The 20,060-nt window shown below is 46.3% G+C and overlaps 5 protein-coding genes across 6 annotated transcripts in view; 4 read left to right on the forward strand and 1 right to left on the reverse strand.

Moving 5' to 3' along the window:
* Nucleotides 1-3,649, forward strand: part of LOC126557244 (leishmanolysin-like peptidase) — a 35,548-nt gene extending 31,899 nt beyond the window's left edge. For both annotated transcript variants that reach the window (XM_050212950.1, XM_050212949.1), the window contains 6 exons: nt 1,352-1,483; nt 1,563-1,757; nt 1,848-2,233; nt 2,301-2,714; nt 2,798-3,090; nt 3,173-3,649. In XM_050212950.1, coding sequence (XP_050068907.1) covers nt 1,352-1,483; nt 1,563-1,757; nt 1,848-2,233; nt 2,301-2,714; nt 2,798-3,090; nt 3,173-3,648 — 1,896 coding nt within the window. In that variant the 3' untranslated portion in view covers nt 3,649. The remainder of the gene's footprint in view (nt 1-1,351; nt 1,484-1,562; nt 1,758-1,847; nt 2,234-2,300; nt 2,715-2,797; nt 3,091-3,172) is intronic.
* LOC126557880 (uncharacterized) overlaps nt 1-20,060 on the reverse strand; it is a 237,827-nt gene that overhangs the window by 92,535 nt on the left and 125,232 nt on the right. The gene's annotated exons all lie outside the window — the stretch shown is intronic.
* On the forward strand, nt 5,745-8,804 carry LOC126567094 (cell division cycle 5-like protein). Its single transcript, XM_050223326.1, has 2 exons — nt 5,745-5,916; nt 6,027-8,804. Exons 1-2 carry the CDS (start codon nt 5,872-5,874, stop codon nt 8,802-8,804), a joined length of 2,823 nt encoding a protein of 940 aa, XP_050079283.1. The 5' UTR covers nt 5,745-5,871.
* Nucleotides 9,303-10,924, forward strand: LOC126559817 (TGF-beta-activated kinase 1 and MAP3K7-binding protein 1-like). The gene is made up of 4 exons (XM_050215990.1): nt 9,303-9,421; nt 9,492-9,560; nt 9,627-10,700; nt 10,767-10,924. The coding sequence occupies exons 1-4, from the start codon at nt 9,321-9,323 to the stop codon at nt 10,894-10,896; spliced, it is 1,374 nt and encodes a 457-aa protein (XP_050071947.1). The 5' UTR covers nt 9,303-9,320; the 3' UTR covers nt 10,897-10,924.
* Nucleotides 13,137-18,062, forward strand: LOC126556792 (BTB/POZ domain-containing protein 7). Its single transcript, XM_050212278.1, has 3 exons — nt 13,137-13,215; nt 13,724-16,937; nt 17,528-18,062. The coding sequence occupies exons 2-3, from the start codon at nt 13,761-13,763 to the stop codon at nt 17,990-17,992; spliced, it is 3,642 nt and encodes a 1,213-aa protein (XP_050068235.1). The 5' UTR covers nt 13,137-13,215; nt 13,724-13,760; the 3' UTR covers nt 17,993-18,062.

Below are 20,060 nucleotides of genomic sequence, written 5' to 3' on the forward strand. Positions count from 1 at the left end.
TTCGAAACGATCGTTTGTGTTACGTACGGGCATTCGAAAACCGGTACCTTCGACAGAAACGCCGTGTGTGCCGACCGATTGTCCTTCAGAAACAGATTGCGTAATCACTTACCGTGTCAAAGGGAGTGGTACCAGTCCTGTTGTGGGAAATTGGCGGAAGTTCGCAGAATGGTAGTACGCCAGGTCTGTACCAGCTTAATTTAAACGAGATTACACTGATTACACTTCCATCGCTCTTGTACAACGGATAATTCGTACTAAACGATGCCCGCCAGCTGGCCAGTAAAACCGGTTCGGCACAAATTAGCAACTTCTTTCATACCAATTTCAACGACCGAAACAGGGCAAGAATGAACCTTTCTCCCCACTTAACGGTGTGCATGGTGCTTGAAGTTTAAAGAAGCACATATTTTTCTCAGCATTAGAACATCTCGACAGCTGATTGCGATGTGTAGTCCCTCCGCTTTTCGCTTGGAAGATTGATGGTACCCAGCAACTGGAAAGTGTAAAAGAACATATAGTATTCAGGTCACTCTGCGAAAGTATTCTCTGTTTCAGGACTTATTTTGCTTTGTTTATTTCCTAACTGAAACGTTTACAAAAATACTTTTGTCTAGAATTATTATGCAGCTCTTTAACTAGATCATACCTTTGGAAATATAATAACTTAGGCAATGAAATGGCATTTGCCATAAAAACATACTTCCTTTGGATGGAGTTGGAAGTAGGACACAAGAGGATATTGCAGAATGTCTAAGTTTTACACAAATATTACTTGAAGTATTCTACTCAGCCGCGGCCCAAAGCGATCTCGCACTTTGTCAGCACTTTCTAAGCTTTAACAATCAGGTGTTTCTTCGCCGTAGATATAGAATAACTAGTTAAGGTCCTGCGATTGGGGATAGCAAAAAAAAAAAATCTCGTTTAGTCTTGTGAGCTTTGGAGTGCTGTAATAATGAAATATAAATAAGTAAATAGTGAGCTTGTGTGCTTCGTTTTAAACATGGGTGAATTATTTTATGCTTGAAGGTCAATTTTATCCAGCACATTCTTGATCGTTTAGACAGTTTTTTTTCTTCTTATCTTTGGATCCTAAATGTGTCCTCTGTTAATCGATTAACCTATGAGCGGAGTTGGCGGCCGCTAGTGGCCTCGCTTGCGAGAGAACTCATTTAGTGTTAGAATTTTTTTATCTTATCAGCACCAGAGCAGAGAGTGCGGGTCTTGTCTGCTATTTCAATGTTACGTAGATCACATAAACCGCAATGACCGCAGCTAGGCGGTAGTTGCAATTGCAGCTATTGCTTTTAAATAAAAACTTACGCTACTATTTTCTTTCATTCATCTTTAGGTGGTACATGGAGTGCAGCTGGAACCGCTACATGTGATCCGGAAGCGTAGCATCGATCAACCACTTCGGATACTGATCGTGTACGATGAATCTGTCTACCGATTGGACACTGACAAATTTTCTCTGATAAATGTAAGTTTCATTACAAACCCCTTCAAGTTACATGTGCTGATGCGATGCAATGTTTCATCAATTCTCCATTCCGTTGCAGAACACCATCCTGCCGGAAGCGGTACGATTTTGGGAGCAAGCTCTGATGGTGCGTCAGACAAAGGAAACCATAAGACTGAATCGGAAATGTGAAAGCAGTCAGGTGTTTGTAAAGAACTCGATGACGTACTGTATCGATTCCTGCAAGCAAGTTACGCTGTGCGGTGAAGTTCAAGTACCACCGGATCATCTTGATGTGTGTAAAGCGGGGGCGTGTACAGCGATGCACACCTTATTCTGTTCATTGTTCAACACTTTATCATGCTTGTTTTTTTTTTTTTTTTAGGTGTGTCGGGTTTGCAATTCCACCGGACAGGATTGTCACGAAGATGCAAATACAACCGCCGGCCCAGGCATTTCAAATGCGGACTTTGTGTTTTACGTCTCCGCCCTACAATCGGAACGTTGCCATAAAGGGCTAACGGTTGCATATGCGGCACACTGTCAACAGGAGGCAGCCCTCGATCGGCCCATCGCCGGGCATGCAAACCTTTGTCCGGATAGCATCAGCACCAAACCGCAGGAGCTGCAAACACTGTTGTCAACGGTCAAGCACGAGATTCTGCACGCGCTCGGGTTTTCGGTGAGCTTGTACGCGTTCTTTCGTAACGATGACGGGTCGCCACGAACGCCCCGAAAACCGGACACTGGAAAGCCTTATCTGAATGAAAAGTATGTTAAATATTGGTTGAAAATTTTGCTTTAAAATTCACCGATTCGTTTCCTGTCTCACTGTTAGATTCCAGATCCACCAATGGAGTGACGATACCATCCGCAAGGTGGTACGTACCGATTGGGCCGTACGTGATGGAACGATTAACCGCACGATCGACATGTTCGTGACACCGCGCGTGGTGCAGGAAGTTCGCGATCACTTCAGCTGCCAGAAGCTGGAGGGTGCCGAACTTGAGGATCAGGGTGGCGAAGGGACAGCGTTAACGCACTGGGAGAAACGAGTGCTGGAAAACGAAGCAATGACGGGCACGCACACACAGAGTTCGGCCTTTTCGCGGATTACTTTGGCACTGATGGAGGACTCGGGATGGTACAAAGCTAACTACAGCATGGCATCGCCGTTAACGTGGGGCCGTGGTTTAGGTTGTAATTTTGCCATGCGTAGCTGCAAGGACTGGATTACGTCCAACACATTAAGGTACCGTGTCTGAACATGCTGAACAAAAAAGCTGTCACATTGCACACTATGCTCAAGCTCCGTTCTGTTACTTTTTTCTGCAGAGGTCGCTCCATACATCCATTCTGTGCAAAAGTAAAACGCGATCCACTTCAAACGGAATGTACCGACGATCGAAGCTCGGTTGCGCTGTGCAATCTGGTACGGCACACGGCACCACTACCACCTCAGTATCAAAATTTTGATTCCTTGGCGCACGTTCCTGTAGGCGAGGAAGGATACTATGGTGGATCCGTCTCGCTTGCCGATCACTGCCCCTACATACAAGAGTTTACCTGGCGTAGCAAAAATGTGGTCGTCCGTGGATCTCAATGTCAGTTTGAAGATAATAATCCGAGTAAGTATCCAATCCTGACGATGAATCCGAAATTCCACTGCTAATCTAATCGTGTTTCGTTTTACGTTTTCTTTTTTTGTAGAACCTGAGAAAAATTTTGCCCTCGAATCGTATGGACCTACGTCCAAGTGCTTTGACCACAGTGAAAACATGTGGGAGGAACGGTCGTGCCGGCAGACGCGCGAATGGCAACACTGGGGCTCCGGTTGCTATCAGTACCGCTGTCAGCATGGTCGGCTGCATATACTGATAGCGAACAAATCCTACGAATGTTACTTCGCTGGCCAAAAGCTAAAGGTGCAGCTGATGGCGGAAGGTTGGCTGCATCGCGGTGCCGTCGTTTGCCCTTCATGCAAAGAGATCTGCAATGCCGAGTTCGAGCGGCGGGGGGAACGCTGTAAAATTAGCGAAAGTGCGCCACCGGACAGTTACTATCCCAGGGACGAGCTGAAATGCAGTGGCGCCCAAACGCCACACGCAAAAGCATTGCTTTCGAGTTTGATACTTTTATCGTTGGCCACAGCGGCCAGCACGAGTGTGCCACGGATATACAGCTAATCGTTGCTTGCTCGTCGTCGGTAGGACGTGTTCTCTAACCAGCCAGCAATGCCATGCATTGTGTATGGAGAAATGTTTCGTATTACCGTTTTTATCAAACTATTTCATAGTGTATGTGATACTATCAGCATCGGCATCGTCAGAAGTAGAAATAGCAGAACAAAACATGTCCCCAATGCCCCACAAGTCATAAATAACATCACGCAAGTTAACACGAATTAGTAATGTATTGTGGAACAATGTTAATGTGAAATCACCTGATAGCAGCGTGCTACGTACACCACATCACCAAATTGATCACCTGCTCTGTTTAAATCTAGGATCAAACCAACTGTTCTCATTTGTAAATAACTGTCCACAAATCAGGAAATGATAGTACACATGATTCTAGTGTACGTCGTGTTTGTCGATTCACAGCAACGCACCGATTTGCTTATCTCAAAATCGTATGGCTGCAAAACATTCCAATCGTATGCAGAGTGATAATTTATTTAATTTGATTTTATTACCAGTTTTACATTTGTTGTGTGCGCAACAGCAAACGAAAAGGCAGTGAGGGCAGTATTAAATGCATCGCGTAATTATTCGAGGGACCTTTTATCTCAATGCCTACCTAACACCCGGCCACGTGTCACGTCCCTTCTGCCACATTGTGGTATGATGATGATTTGCCAATGGTTGTGTTTTTTGAATCAATGCTTTCGTAAAACAGCCATTCCAGCCAGCGCAAAAAAACACACCTAGCCAAACAGGGCATAAAGATAAATGGAAAGCAAAAAAAAAAGTAATAATGGAAAACTGCCAAAGTCATATATGTTCGTTCGTACGTACGTGAATCAAATTCTTTTGTTTTTAATCGAAAATTTGTTACTAGAGAATAGGTAGTTGTTAGTGTGGACCACTACACGCCACACATCATTTTATTTCTCCAAGAAAAACAAACGCACAAGAAAGTGCAAACATCCGTGCAAAATTGCTTCAAAAGATTTCGCTTTCCGAATCTTTCCTATTTCATTATTTCGTTGATAATTTAGCTTTTATTATTCAGTATCGTCGGTTTAATTTAAGAGAATATAAGATTAAGTATACAATAAAGTCTATTACTAAGCAAAGGCTCTTGTACCTTTCCATAAGAGATCGTTATATTTTAGTATGAGATGGCTTTCACAGCGTCCTAGCCATGAAAGGGTACCTTATCCTGGGTGTGCTCGATTGTTTTGCCGCGGCGTGATCCGTCATCCAAAAGTCAAGTTCTCTTCTTTGCGTGGGTCTTTATCTTGTGTAGACACTGTATCTTGGTTGTCCCAGACGCTTCGTTATAGATCTTCCCGTAATTCACGAGAGAAGTCCTGTTCATAACGAGGGTCCATATCGAAATCCCATGTATTGTGAGCTTGGAGATCTAGTTGAGGTCTCCTTGTCTCTTTATGGTGATTTGTACGTTACGTAGTTTAATCGGCTCAACGGCGTTTTGTTTGTTTTGTACCCCATCACACATCGTAATCATTCATATATTCTTTCATTCATCCACGATGTACAACACGTACAAGACAGACACACAAACAGTAGGAGTTGAGAGGAGCAAGCCGTTTGCTCGCCAAAATCCAAAGATTATTCTCACGTAAGCCTTGTCGCAGTGTCCAACCTGGCCCGGTATCGGAACATTCGGTAACTTTCCAATGCGCTGGACTGCGTCTAATTAGGTGGATCGAACAGCCTCGTAATTCACGCAAGACCATAGAAGATGATCTAGGTCGTGGTATCAGAAGCCGCAGCCATATACTTTGGAGTCGACCTGTCCTATACGTTGGAGATGCGCACAAAGCGAAAAGAGCATTTCGATTATTTAATTTACTGAAAAATATGTTTTCACTGCCAGATCATCGATTACGATGTCAATACAGAAAGTAAAAGTTATGTTTAATATTTATTTAAATTTCATTTGAATTTTTGCATGAAAATAACCGTTAGCACAGAAAGGTCACATGTTTGCCACCCCGGATCATTCAATCATGTAATGTAAACAAGGCCAGTTTTACGTTTGTGTGAAAATGTTATGACATTTCGTTTATTCCTTGCGTTTGACGCGAAAAAGGGTCTGGAAAAAAGTTTGTGGTTTAGCGGTGCTTGATTTCACTGAAAGGCACAACAGTTTGTGTGTGTTTTACTCGTTTTACGGATAGAATCTTGGTTACCGAATAATATTACAGAGTACTATTCAAAATGCCTCGGATAATGATCAAAGGTGGTGTTTGGCGGAACACGGAGGTAAGATGAACGGAACGGGGTGACCGGTTGCATCGGATGCAACCGGCACACGCACTAAGCAACCAACAATGCGAATTTCTACATTTCTACATTCTACATCAATTATTCAGGATGAAATCCTCAAAGCCGCCGTCATGAAGTACGGCAAAAATCAATGGTCCCGTATTGCATCGCTGCTGCACCGTAAGTCGGCCAAACAGTGTAAAGCCCGCTGGTACGAGTGGCTCGATCCAAGCATCAAAAAGACGGAATGGTCTCGGGAAGAGGACGAAAAATTGCTGCATCTAGCCAAACTGATGCCTACGCAATGGCGCACGATTGCTCCGATCATTGGCCGTACGGCTGCCCAATGTCTCGAGCGATACGAGTATCTGCTGGATCAAGCGCAACGGAAAGAAGAGGGCGAAGATGGGATGGATGATCCGCGCAAGCTGAAACCCGGTGAGATCGATCCAAATCCAGAAACGAAACCGGCCCGTCCGGATCCGAAAGACATGGATGAGGACGAGCTGGAGATGCTGTCGGAGGCACGCGCACGTTTGGCCAATACCCAGGGTAAGAAGGCAAAGCGTAAGGCGCGTGAGAAGCAGCTCGAAGAAGCTCGCCGACTAGCGGCACTGCAGAAACGGCGCGAACTTCGAGCGGCCGGCATCGGTGTGGGCAATAGGAAGCGCAAGCTGAAGGGTATTGATTACAATTCGGAAATACCATTCGAGAAAGCACCAGCACCCGGATTTTACGACACAACGGACGAGTTTGTGGTGCCGATAGCGGCAGATTTTTCTAGCCTTCGTCAGCAAACGCTAGACGGAGAGTTGCGTGTAGAGAAGGAAGCGCGTGAACGGAAGAAGGATAAGGAAAAGTTGAAACAGCGCAAGGAAAACGATATTCCAACAGCGTTGCTACAGAATCAGGAGCCGGCCAAGAAACGATCAAAGCTGGTGCTTCCAGAACCGCAAATTTCCGACCAAGAATTGCAGCAAGTCGTCAAGCTGGGTCGTGCGAGTGAAATTGCTAAGGAGGTAGCATCGGAAAGTGGGGTCGAAACGACGGATGCATTGTTGGCGGATTATAGCATCACGCCGCAGGTAGCCGCCACTCCGCGTACTCCTGCCCCTGTTACGGATCGCATTTTACAAGAAGCTCAAAATATGATGGCACTCACGCACGTAGAGACCCCGCTAAAGGGTGGCGTTAACACACCCCTTCATCAGTCCGATTTTTCCGGTGTGTTGCCGCAAAGCCAAGCCGTAGCTACGCCCAATACCGTGCTGGCGACTCCGTTCCGTTCGATTCGTGGTGGACCAGAGGGAAGCGCAACACCGGGCGGATTTTTGACACCAGCCTCGGGTGCGATGGTTCCCGTAGGTTCGGGCACACAGTCACACGTGCCCGGTGCGACACCAAACTTTCTGCGTGATAAGCTTAACATTAACACGGAAGACAACATGAGTGTAGCCGAAACACCAGCTGCCTATAAATCCTACCAGAAACAGCTGAAATCGTCCCTGAAGGAAGGTTTAGCTTCTCTTCCGACGCCGAGAAACGATTACGAAATTGTGGTGCCCGATAACGAAACGGACGAAGCTGCCGACGACGGTTCGATGGATGTGGACCAAATGGTACCGGACCAGGCGGACGTAGATGAGAAGCGAAAACGCAACAAGCTTGCCCAGGAAGCGAAAGAATTGTCCCTTCGCTCGCAGGTTATTCAGCGAGATTTGCCACGTCCGCTAGAAATCAATACCACCGTGCTGCGTCCGGAAAACGAAATGCACGGCTTGTCAGATCTTCAGAAGGCTGAAGAACTGGTCAAGCAAGAGATGGTCAAAATGCTCAACTACGATGCACTGCGCAATCCTATCCAGCAGCAGCAGCAGCAGGCTGCCTCAATGAAGCGTCCCGCGATGAGCCAATATCAGTCGTACCTGGAGCAACACCCATATGAAAGTATCGACGAAACGGACCTAGCCGAGGCGCGCGAAATGCTGACAGCAGAAATGGGAATCGTCAAACAGGGTATGGCCCACGGAGACCTGTCCTTGGAGAGCTACACACAGGTGTGGCAAGAGTGTTTGTCGCAGGTGCTTTACCTGCCGAGCCAGAACCGGTACACGCGTGCCAATTTGGCCAGCAAAAAGGATCGCATAGAGTCCGCCGAAAAGCGGCTCGAAATCAACCGCAAGCATATGGCAAAGGAAGCGAAACGTTGTGGTAAGATTGAGAAAAAGTTAAAAATTCTCACCGCTGGTTATCAAGCACGCGCACAGGCACTGATCAAACAGTTTCAGGACACAAACGAACAGATCGAGCAAAATGCGTTGGCACTATCGACGTTCAAGTTTTTGGCTGCACAGGAAGAGCTGGCCATACCGAAGCGTTTGGAATCGTTAACGGAGGATGTGATGCGACAAACGGAGCGTGAAAAATCGCTCCAAACGCGCTATGCTCAGTTGTCGGAAGAGCTGGAAGATTTAAACCGTCTGCTGGAAGAGGCACGTGTCAATGGCGTTGAGTATGGTAAGGGAAATGATCAAGCGCCACGTGTAAATGGACGGCACGAGGAATTAGATGAAGAACCAACGGATGAAAATAGCTTGGGGGCGAGTGAAGGAGAAAACTCCCGAAACGAAAGTCCTGAGAAGGTCGTGGTGCCGGAAGAGCCAGCCAATCCAACTGCAGAACTAGAACAGCCTGATAAGGAAGAGAATGAATCCACACAAAACTCCGAAACGCAAGAACAGTCCGACAGCCAAGAGGAAAGTGTCCAAAGACGGGACAGTGAGGAAGATGCTGACAATGGTTCTGAGTATCCTTCTACTAATAACCATCAGGAAGAGGAAGACGAACAAATGGAGGAAGATGTTGTGGGTTCTAGTGACGGATAAAAAAATAATATAAGTAAGGGTAATGTGAGTTCAAAGGACCTGAATAGGTTTATTAAAACATTGTGTTGTGGGATGAAATTTTCATCCTTTGCCCACTCCAGCGCGCCAGTAATTCTCCATTTGCGAGCAGCAATGGGTGGTAAATATAACTTTCAAAATATTACCCAGGCAGTAAATGTAACAAAAGCTAACGAATAACAGCGGTCTTGCGCTGGAATTAAAATGGAATAAAACCTCTCTCAAATAACGGAAAAAGCATGCATGAAAACAAATTATGAATTCAATGTGGTTTAGCAACACTGGATGAACAGCTGTTTTGACATTGACAGAAGATTTGTTTTTCTTCATCAACAAGTAAACAAACAGGGGCCTTGTTGGGTGGTTCGGTGATCCTCTTGCGATTGGAGTTGTATTTTAGGATCTCCATGTAAATGGTGATAGTTTTGTATACCCATTAAAAACTGGTCACCTTCATCTGCACGACTCGACCACTATTCTACAGGAAGAAGCATAATTATGGAGTCGATGCAAAACAACAACAGAACGAAATCGTGGACGGATGATCTAAAAGTGTGCAATCAGACAGGTGTTGGGGAAGCGATCAATCAAATTTACAAGTAAGAATCGTGCGTGTAAGTATGTTCCCGTATTGTTTGGACAATCATTCTGTCTGGGTGTATTTCTTAGGAACGATGGCCGTCGCTGTGAGGGTTATGAATCGCGTGACAAGAAGTGCCTTTGTATATCCGACAACACGTAAGAACACTCGAACGCGATTTCGAATGTTTTTCTTTTGAACTATAGGACCGTTCACCATTTCAGCTCCCTGTATGCGATTTTTTCTGGTCATAATGGAGTGACGGTGGCCGAGAATGCTCTTCCGGAAATAGCAGCAGAACTGTTGCTGGGCCCATTAAATGCCTGCAGAACAGACGAAGCAGTTAAAGAGCTGATCCGCCAATCGTTAATGTCGGTGGAAAAAAGTTACTTTGACTCGATAAACCCACATGTTGCCACGAAGACCGCTATTCAGCTACACCTGTCTGCGGACGGTATGAATCAATACGAAATATCGCAGCAATTTGAGAATGTACTGCAGAAACTCGATTCACTGAACAATGCACTGTCCGTTGGTAGCAGTGCGGTGCTGGGATTCATTCATCGGTCACAACTGTACCTGTGCAACATTGGCAACTGTCGGGCACTGCTATGCAAAACGGACGAGCACGACACGCTGACGGTGACTCAGCTAAGCGTCGACCATAATTTGCTCAACGCAGAGGAAGCCGCACGCCTTTTCCGGCTTGGACTGATGGCGCAAAACTTCGAAGGAGTGCCACTGTACAGCACACGCTGCATTGGCAACTATCTCGGAAAGGCGGGATACAAAGATTGCAATTTTCTCTCTAGTGCGTCCGCTGAACCGGTAATTTTCGAACCCGAAATTGTTGGTGGTATACAGATTTCACCGGCTTGTCGGTTTCTGGTGCTTATGTCGAGCGGGCTTTGCCGAGCGTTGGCTGACATTTTCCCCGGTGACGTGTCGACGGGCAACCGGGAGCTGGTACGCATGATATCGGAAGAGTTTCAAAACCAGTCTACGCTTGGTGGAGTCGCCCAGTCGGTCGTGCATCGCATTGTACAGGCGCATTACGATACGTACATGCAGCTGGTCGAGGAACACAAGCCGCTTACGTTCAACAGCCGCGATGATGTGACATTGCTGATACGAAACTTTAACTATTCACTTCCGAAAGCTTTTGTGAATCGCAAGAACGGTAATCGTAGCCTAAATTCCACTACAACATCATTCAGCTCTACCAGCTCGGATGCTACCCCTACGGATGGAAACTATTCTACCGTGCATACGAACATATCGGTGGCAAGTTCAAATATGTAAGTTGCTTAATTTGTAAAACACGCGGAAAGTGTACCAACGAACTTCTTTTCTTTCCGTTGCAGTTCGCAGCCCGGCAATCCTTATGATTCAAATGTACGTATTCGTTCGCACGTTGATTTTAGCGATTTTTACAAACGTGTCGAAGAGGCTCGAAAATGTGGCACTTTACCGCCAAACATAGAGTTTGATTAAGATGCGTGTGCTACGTGTTTAGTATTTTATTGTTCTTTTTTACTTGTTAACCCTACATAAAGTTAACCAGAATACTGTTACAGTACAGGAATAGATCAAATATATTTTTAAACAACAATAATCGAAAGAACCATTTCGAAATTCCATTTTTCTACGGTAGAGTTTTTTGTCTTTAGTTTTCTCAATTTTCTATACGAAGAACTTGTTTTTAATACGGTTACTATTTCAATATGATTGATCCGCACACGCAATCCTTTTAGGAGTTAAATTAAAGTAAATTGAAAATAAATTTTAATTTAAAATATGCTATTCAATCTGATTGTTCATTCTGGTTCCTTCGAGGATAACAATGCATGACAATGTAACGTCTAAAAGGAAATAGTTTTATGAAAAGTTTAGTTAAATGTATTTTTAATTAGCTTTTCCATTGAAAATATTTAACTGAGAAGATTTATAGAAATGATTCTTTAAAAAAGTGTATTTTTTTATATTTATGCATGAGCTAAATCTACATCAATAGCCACCCACATGACAAACCCACTGTCAAACGCTCTACCCCATATTTATGAACCTTGATTCCGTGTCAAAAAAAACTTGGAAATCTACAGAACGTCGTCGTCGTCGACTGGAGTTTTTCCTGTTTTTCCATCTTTTCTACCACTTTGCAGCGAGGTGGAAAATAGTGGAAAATATAGTCGACTGTTCGGTAATCGTGTGAATCGAGCGGATTCGGGTGTGCGTGTGTAGTATGGAGTAGGTAATTCGTGTGGAACGGGCGACGACAAACCAGAGAAAAGAGAGTAGTGCAGTTCGCCATACCCAAAAACGCAACCCGTCCAAGTATTTTTTTTTTTTCTGCGAAGGGGTCACCGAGACGAACGAGTGTGGTGGTGAAAAGCGTTTTTCCGCTGGGTTGATCAAACCCAGTGCAGTGCAGAAAAGGGGCGTTGGCGTGTTGGACGGGTGCGGTAAAAGTACACCAACGCCAGAAGTGCATAACAAAAACCCGTTCAAGCCCGTGGAGGGTTTGGGGAGCCCCTGGTGGAATAGAAAAGGTGCTTCGTCCATTTTCTGGGCTTGGTGCATGCAAGTGTGTTTGTAGTGTTCAGGTGTGTTGCAAAGAAGAAAGAAGGGGGAAGGTGCGTGCGTAGGAGCCAACACGAAGGAGTGCTGTGCGTGCGTGCGTGCGCGCGCGTGCTTGTGTTTTGAAGAGAGAAAAGAAAAAAAACATATGAAACACAACCAAGTGTCCCTTAGCTGCAACAGCAGGCAGTAGGAAGCATCGCCATTCCTACGGTGTGGGTATGTGTGTAGCAGGTGCGGCGAAGGAAGGGGTTGCGAAGCAGAACTCAACGCGTGAAAGAGACGGCAAACAAACTTTCAGTTGTGATCGAAAATTACCATCAATCGAAACAGCGACAAATGGTGGGGTAGTCAAACAGTCAGAATGTAAACATGGCCTACAGAGATACTTAACACAAATCGCAGCAGTGAAGCAGCAGCAAAACCAACAGGAGGAGCTGTGCGCCACAGTGGCGCAGAAGTGTGTAGATGAGGGGTGGGAGATCATTCCCTTTTGTTTAGCGAAGCAACCTCGGGCAAATTGCTTTGAAGCGGCCAGGCCGTTTCGTTATATCGTCCGTAACAAATAATAAATAACGATAGCCATAAAAGCAACAAGGGCAAAACCCTTCCCGAAAGCATAGTTGCTTGTTTCGGATTGTGTATGTGTTGTGCGAATGTATGTGTAGGTGAATCTGTGTGTTTATAGCACTATTGCTTGCACAAAATTATCATCAAAGTGGGCGAGCGGAATTGTGTTCGTGTGCGCGTTTCGGTGTGTGCGAGAGTGCTGCTCTCTTGCGTGTTGGTTACGCGGTAAAAGGATAAACGAAGAAAAATTGTTTCCTTTCCTTACCTCCAATTTGGAAAGTGATGTGCTGCTGATCACGTTTTGAAGAATCCATCTATCCTTCGGAAGCGAATGAGAAAGGTTCTCCATAAAATAAACACAAAAGGCGTCGTCTATAGAGAGATGGTCCAATTCGACATCCGGCACATAATGAGGTGTTAAGTAATAGTCAAAGAACGGTACATTTCTGGTGGAATACATTAAATCCTCATACCCAGAAGATGGCACACTCCTCCTAACCATCGGCGAATTATATCCGGGTATTGCGAATCAACTGTGCTATCTTCAAATAAGCAGCTTTTGTTAGCATAAACTTGCTATCAGCAACCACTGAGGCAAGGCGAGAGCAGCGAACGAAGAGAAACGTATCGGAATCGGAGTAAAAATGTCCGCACAATTGCATTCAGGTGAGAATGGTTGAAAGTAAACACCATAGAATAGATAAACAATTGCAACGCACCATTGATAAGGTTTCCCCATTTTTTACATCTGATATACAAGAACCCCGAATCTGCCTACTAGTTCTACACTAGTTGCAACGCAACCGCACAGTCATTGGGAAAGCATCGCTTTCCTTGATCGACCAAATGTAGGCGCGCGCGTGTGTGTATGGAGTGAATGATATGTTGTTGTTGATGAATATCGATTGCCTCGCGTTAACCTTACGCCGAGAATATCTTGACGGTGGTGGTGCGTGCATCGTTGTTATTATGTTATTCAAGGATCGCTGACATGGCGTTGTTTGGTTGGTGTGTGCTCGGTGATATAATGCTGCTACCACTGTTAATTAGATTAGAGTTCCGCAACGAGTCTTAAATCTGAGAACTTTCCCTTAACTGAAGAAAACTGCCATTGAACATTGAACGAACGTGTTTTACTGAAGCTATGTGTTTCTCTTTGTGTTTTTCTTTGCAGAACTGTCCCCGCGCGACGACGACGACGTTGTTGGACAATGAATCCTGGTCTATGGGGATGCCTGATACCCTGTGGACTGTCATACTGGTGCGAGAGTAAGAGTGGCAGCGATCCATGCATTACTACGGAGATGGGAGCAACAGCGTCAACGGACTGTCCCGGCTCTAGTGGCGGCGTAGGTGGAGTAGGCGGTGCAGGAGGAGGAGGAGGAGGTGGGAGTGGTGCAAGCGGAGCGGTCGGTGGCGGTAACGGAGGCATGCTGGGGATCACGTCGACTGCCGGTATCACCACAACACCACTAACATCAGCCAGCGGTAGTGGTAGCGGTGGCTACGGACCAATGTGCGGCGTTGGTGGTTCGGGTGGCACCGGTCCTGGTGGTGTGGTACGCGAGCGTCGCAAAAAGGTGACCGGCTTTGCGACGCTAAAGAAGAAACTGATCCGACGACGACGCTCGTCGAAAGCCTGTGATCATGGTCGCGTGCTACGCGAATTCGTCTCCAGCTGGAGCCCGATGGAACTGTCCGCACTGCTCGAGGAGTACGAGTCGCTGGCGGCACTGAAAGACCTCTCGGTGCAGGCAGAACTAGCCCGGCCACCGGCAACCACGTTCAAGCAGGATCTAGCCAGCCTGTACGATTTCAAGCACTGCACCGATTGCGATCTAGTATTCCGTGGAACGGTGTTTCCGGTCCATCGAGCGATCCTGTCGGCGCGTTGCTCTTACTTTCGCGATCTGCTAGCCGGGTGTCCCGGATACGGGGCGCGCATTTGTCTCGAGCTACGTTCGTCGCCGGTAGACGTGGCAATGTTCTCGTCGTTGCTGCGCTACCTCTATACTGGGGACCTGTGTACACACGATCCGACCATAGATGTAAGTCTGTTACGTAGGTTAGGGGAAGATTTCGGCACGCCCAACCCGCTCGAGGACGATCTGAGCTATCTGCTGGGAACGGGCGACTACGCAGACGCAGCCATAGTATTCACATCCGAGGGCGGCGATTATCATCGGCCCGATTCCGGCAGCTCGGAGTATGGCTTTCGACCCAAGCTAGAGCTACCGTGTCACAAGGCGATTTTGAGCGCCCGGTCGCCCTTCTTTAAGAACATGATACAGCGGCGGACGCGAAATATCTCCGAGGAGCATCAGCTGCACGGGACGGATCGATCACTGCACGCAACGACACGAATCGTACTGGACGAAGGCGTCATCCCGAAACGGTACGCACGTGTGCTGCTGCACGCGATCTATCTGGATACGGTGAACCTGTCGTTGATCTTGCGTGGCAATGGTTGTGGTAGTGGGGCGGGCAGTCTCGGTGAAGTACAAGCGCTGACGCACACCGGTCGCGCCAGACCTTCACCACTCGAAGAAGCGATGGAACTGTACCAGATTGGGCGCTTCCTCGAGCTTGATATACTAGCGCAGGGCTGTGAGGATTTGATACTGGAATGGTTGTCGCTCGACACGCTCGCGACGGTGTTGCGCTGGGGCAGCCAACCGCACGGATCGGCCTGGGTGTACCGGCAGGCCTGTCACTATTTGCGGGAAGAGTTTTCGGCAATCGTCGGCTCACCGGTACTGTTTCAATTAGATAAGTCGCAACTCATCGAAGCGCTGCAGAACAACTTCCTGCAAGCGTCGGAGCTGGAGGTGTTGCAGGCGGTGCTAAAATGGGGCGAACAGGAGCTTATTCGCCGTATGGAAGATCGGGAGCCAAATCTGCTCAGCCACACGGCACATTCCGTCACACGGAAGGGCATCAAGAAACGCGATCTGAGCGATGTCGAACTGCGCGAAATTCTGTCCGAACTGTTGCCGCACGTTCGCATGGATCATGTGTTGCCACCGAACAACGAAATCCTCAACCAGGCTATACGCCGCGGGTTGGTGAGCACACCTCCGTCCCATATGATTGGCGACGAGCGGGAAAGCTTGCGCATTAATGCGTGGATTCGTGGCGGAAAGAACCATGGACTGTTTGTGCGTCCACGGCTCTTTATGCCTTACTATGAGGAGGTGAAGGTACTGCTGGAAGATCACATCGCGTCGCAGCAGATTGAATTGCTGCGGATGAGGCGCTCACGTCATCACATGCCTGATATTCCGGATACGCTGTACATGGTTTCGCGATTGAATAGCAATGCTGGCACAACGCTCGGTGGTGGATCCGCTGCCGGTGTGGACGTTGTCGCAGCGACAACCGCACCTATTCCCGCACCGGACGCACAAACGATGGAGTCGATGCAGAAGCGAGACCAGAAGTTGCGGCAAGCACCCGGTTGCCAGCGGGCCCTAGCGTTACCCCTTTCCAGTCGCTCGGAAATTAACCGACAGATTCGACTACGCGTCGTGCGAGAGTTTAACTTTCCGGACGAGGTGGCCGATCTGCTCGAGAGCGCCAATTGCTACTGCCATGACGGGGAACCGAATGGGGCGAACAGTAAAGGTCCGTCAGATTATGACCATGACACTCACCACCATCACCATGCGCATCATCATACACACCATCGGCACGATCTGCACACCAGTCAGCAGTCGCTGGACGATGAATCAACGCCACCTCCGTCGCCCGCTATGCCCAGTAACGACCTGGAGGCACAGGCCTCAGTCCACTGCTTCGGACGCAACATGACATTCCCTCGTCAGCAGCAGCAGCAGCAGGCTCAGCAGCCGCAATATCCTGCACAGCAGCAACCGTCAGCGCACCATTCACAGCGGACCTCGATGACACCACACTCAATGCTAGCACATGGAGTGCACGGATCTGGTGGAAACAGTGTGTCCGGCCCTACCGGTCACCATGCGTCGATGAATAATCCACTCGCATTGATAAGCGGAACGCATCGACGGCAGGAATTACCTTCGGTGATTCCGGGTGGAGACATCGTGGCGTATCGCCTATCGGCTCCGGCAGGTAGCGGCGCTGTTGGTCCACCGGGAGGTATCGGTGGCGGTGGCTTGGATTTGAATGAAATCGGAGCATGCTCGGAGGGTCATCTGTCGGACGTTATGCCCGATGTTGCCATGGCAACCGCATCTCTTGGTCAGCTGCATCTTGGTGGTGGTGGTGCTGCATCCGGTGGTGGTGGTGGTGCAGGCAATGGTTCTGATGTACCGGAAAGTTTGCATCTGGATTTAGGAGATGGACCGAGTCACATGATTGGTGGTGGTGGTGGTGCGGCCATTGGTGGACTACATCACAGCATTACGGTACGTGATTTTGTTGTTGTTTAATTTTACACGGTGTAAATGTCCCATTTTATTTGACAGACATGATTATTTGAATTTTGCCCACGCCTGTAAATTTGTAAAAATATATATGCTAAACATTGTCGGATTAAAAATTCTATACTTAGTAATCCCAAATCACAGCAATACGGCCTAGCCGTTCTTTATGAATACAAAAAAAGTCCCAATTCACTACAACCGTACATTGAAGGTTTCAGGATCCAACACGTAATAAAGTTGTTCGCAATTAGGTACACTCTAGTATTGGCAGATTTCGGCCCGAATGAGAATCGATAAGAATTCGATCCGATTCGGGTTCCATTGGGATTCGATCCAATTGGATTCCTTTGGGATTCGTTCCTATTCGGGTTAGATTCGATTTGGATTCTATCGAGACTCGTTCTGTTCAACTGTATCTTCAAAGTCTGGTAAGCCATTCGATGGCCGGCGTGACCTACAAGGTCGTTAAGTCAATAAGAAGAAGAAGAAGTTTCATACCAAATACCCGGATGACGTCATAGTAAACCATCTCCTTTGTAATCGTTACTTATCGGCATATTCTTGTTTTACAGCACCATCGTATGACACCCGCAACTACGACATTCCATCACTACATGACGCGAAATCTACTGAACCCTATGCACCCATCAACATCTCAGCAATCGACATCACAATCCCAGCAACAGGTGCATCATTCGGCCCTGCAACCATCTGCATCGTCATCGTCTTCGTCCTCATCAATGCTGCTGGGTGGTGGTCACTCTATTTCCTCTCAGCTGCACGGATCGCAAGCCTCTCTAGCACACAATGGCCAACAGCAGCAGCAGCAACAGCAGCAACAACAACAACATCACGGTTCACAGCAATTATTAAACGTGGGCGGATCTGCAGCACATCCGCAACAGCAACAACAGCCACAGCAATCATCGCAGCAACAATCGCTGGCTCAGAGGTCTTCCTCGCCGTATACGCTGCATCGTGCAAGTCCGAGCTTGCCCCATAGCTCATATCACTCCGGACCACCGCGATTCTTATAGAAAAGGCTGCACGTTTATCCAGATCGTAATTGCCTCTTCGTAATGCCTTTCTAAGAACAAAAACACAAAACGCGCGTGTGCACTCGCCCACAAAACACGCTGAAAACACACATACAAAATTAAACAAACAAACAAAAAGTGTTAATCGTGAGGAGGAAAGAGCCAGTGGAGTGGAGTCTTGCATGATGTGAAAAAAGAGATGCTGATGCATTGCAATGCGTTTTAATGCCAATGTTATCTGAGCAGCGGATATAAGGTGAAAGATATAAATAGTAATAATAGGAACGCGGCACAGTACGATATTATTGGAACAAAACTGCATTAGTTAAAGCGAATAATACTATGGTTGATAATATCTTACCCTTGCAACTAAGCAACTTTCTTCAACTACGTACATGACGAAGAAGATTTCCCCAAATGGCGAGGAACGGGCCAATACCAGAAGTAGAAGGACAACTGTCGCGCTCAATCCAACCATTCGCCAATTTGGTTGAGAAGCGACGAGAAGCGATTCATGAAAGTGTGACTTTATGCTAATGATTACAAATTATCCACATAATGAATTATTATCCGCTAACCTCAAAGTGGTGGTTATGCATGAATTCCAATGCATCCTTCCAACTTCGATGCAGGATCGAACGATCGCGCATTGCAGATGTATAATTTATGCTGTAGAGCTTTTAGGGAGATAAATGTGTGTTGTTCCCAAGCCAAGGGGGGACAAAATACTCTCTTACGATTTTGAAAATGCCCGACTGCAACGAACAGCAAGTTTGTGTACAGCGTAGAGTGTTCGTTTGGTAGAGCCACCGAACAAACCGGCAAGCCAGTTACCTAGTTGTCGTGTGCGTTGATCTAGGCGTTCCCGATTCCAGACGTACAAAAGCAGCATTCGCATTGCTCAACACCCGTGTTGTCTCTCTGTAATTCGATATTTTTCAACAAACGGATAATTTCAACAAACGGACGAATGATGTTCGTTTTAGAGATGGTTTTTGTTTTCCACGACAAGAATAAGGAACATTGTAATAGAAGCGTGCTTTAGTACGGATCCAGCGAGTAAAATCTTTCTTCCATTTCTGGTGAGCAATGTCTGCTTACTATAGTGAGAAGTGAGGTTTTGGTCCCTGGGGGAGGTGGTTCGTATGCAAATTGAACTTTAAGGTGTAGTAGTATGCCATGACCACCGGGCAAAGATGTGATCGACGTAGCTAAGACATAATTACACGGTACATAACTATATATTACATACGTTTGCTACTATTCGCTGTTCTTAGTTATACACATACATTTCCTTCAGTACATTGAAGCTGGTAGTGCGTCTGTTTTTATCTTTATTGCGATCTTATGAGTCTTTAAAAATTTTGCAAACTATTTTAATTAGCGGATAGTTTGTAGTTTATTATTCATTATTTATTTATCATCTGTTAATTGAATTAAGTTTTTAGTTTACGTTTGTTGGTAGTGAAGAAACTGTTGGAAAGGTAAATGATCTTCTTTCGCAAACAGGACAGAAACACGAGACAAGAATGGATCTTAAATGGAATTTATATATTTCATAAACGTAGGAAGGTAGCCAGAAGAATAAACTATCTTTTTCTGTATGTGAAAATGATATTAATTTAATTCACGATTCATTCGATTGCGTCATTAACAGAGGATGAGTTTCGGAAGCAATGTTTTATGTTCCTTAAGAAAGAGGTATAAATTTGTATTTAAACACACACACACATACAACGTGACGTATAGAGAGGAAATCATAAAGAAATCAAGTACATACAGTAGGTGTACGGTGAATAGGGGAAGACAGGCAAGAAGAAATAATGTTTCGGTTTCCATTTTCCGTCATTCGGAGGAAAATGAATTTGTATAATTCTGCGGGAACGAGATGCAGGTGTGCGAGATTTACAGAAACTGCACAATTGTACATACAATACTATTCCATTCATCTTTTGAATCTGGGTCAAACAAGTAAAGGAAAATTACAATTTACTACCACAAATATCTCCCACTTTACACAATAGCCACAATAAGGTCGGACAGAAGGTTGACGGGCAAAATGAAAACT

Source organism: Anopheles maculipalpis, chromosome 2RL (genome assembly GCF_943734695.1).
Source record: "Anopheles maculipalpis chromosome 2RL, idAnoMacuDA_375_x, whole genome shotgun sequence".
Taxonomy (NCBI): Eukaryota; Metazoa; Arthropoda; class Insecta; order Diptera; family Culicidae; genus Anopheles; species Anopheles maculipalpis.

What these genes read in the sequence shown, in the direction of transcription:
- LOC126567094 (XM_050223326.1), top strand. Translation starts at nt 5,872, where the DNA reads ATGCCTCGGATAATGATCAAAGGTGGTGTTTGGCGGAACACGGAG. An exon ending in GTGTTTGGCGGAACACGGAG is followed by an intron (nt 5,917 to 6,026) that starts GTAAGATGAACG and finishes TCAATTATTCAG; the next exon opens with GATGAAATCCTCAAAGCCGC.
- LOC126559817 (XM_050215990.1), top strand. Translation starts at nt 9,321, where the DNA reads ATGGAGTCGATGCAAAACAACAACAGAACGAAATCGTGGACGGATGAT. An exon ending in CTTTGTATATCCGACAACAC is followed by an intron (nt 9,561 to 9,626) that starts GTAAGAACACTC and finishes TCACCATTTCAG; the next exon opens with CTCCCTGTATGCGATTTTTT. An exon ending in TCGGTGGCAAGTTCAAATAT is followed by an intron (nt 10,701 to 10,766) that starts GTAAGTTGCTTA and finishes TTTCCGTTGCAG; the next exon opens with TTCGCAGCCCGGCAATCCTT.
- LOC126556792 (XM_050212278.1), top strand. Translation starts at nt 13,761, where the DNA reads ATGAATCCTGGTCTATGGGGATGCCTGATACCCTGTGGACTGTCATAC. An exon ending in GACTACATCACAGCATTACG is followed by an intron (nt 16,938 to 17,527) that starts GTACGTGATTTT and finishes CTTGTTTTACAG; the next exon opens with CACCATCGTATGACACCCGC.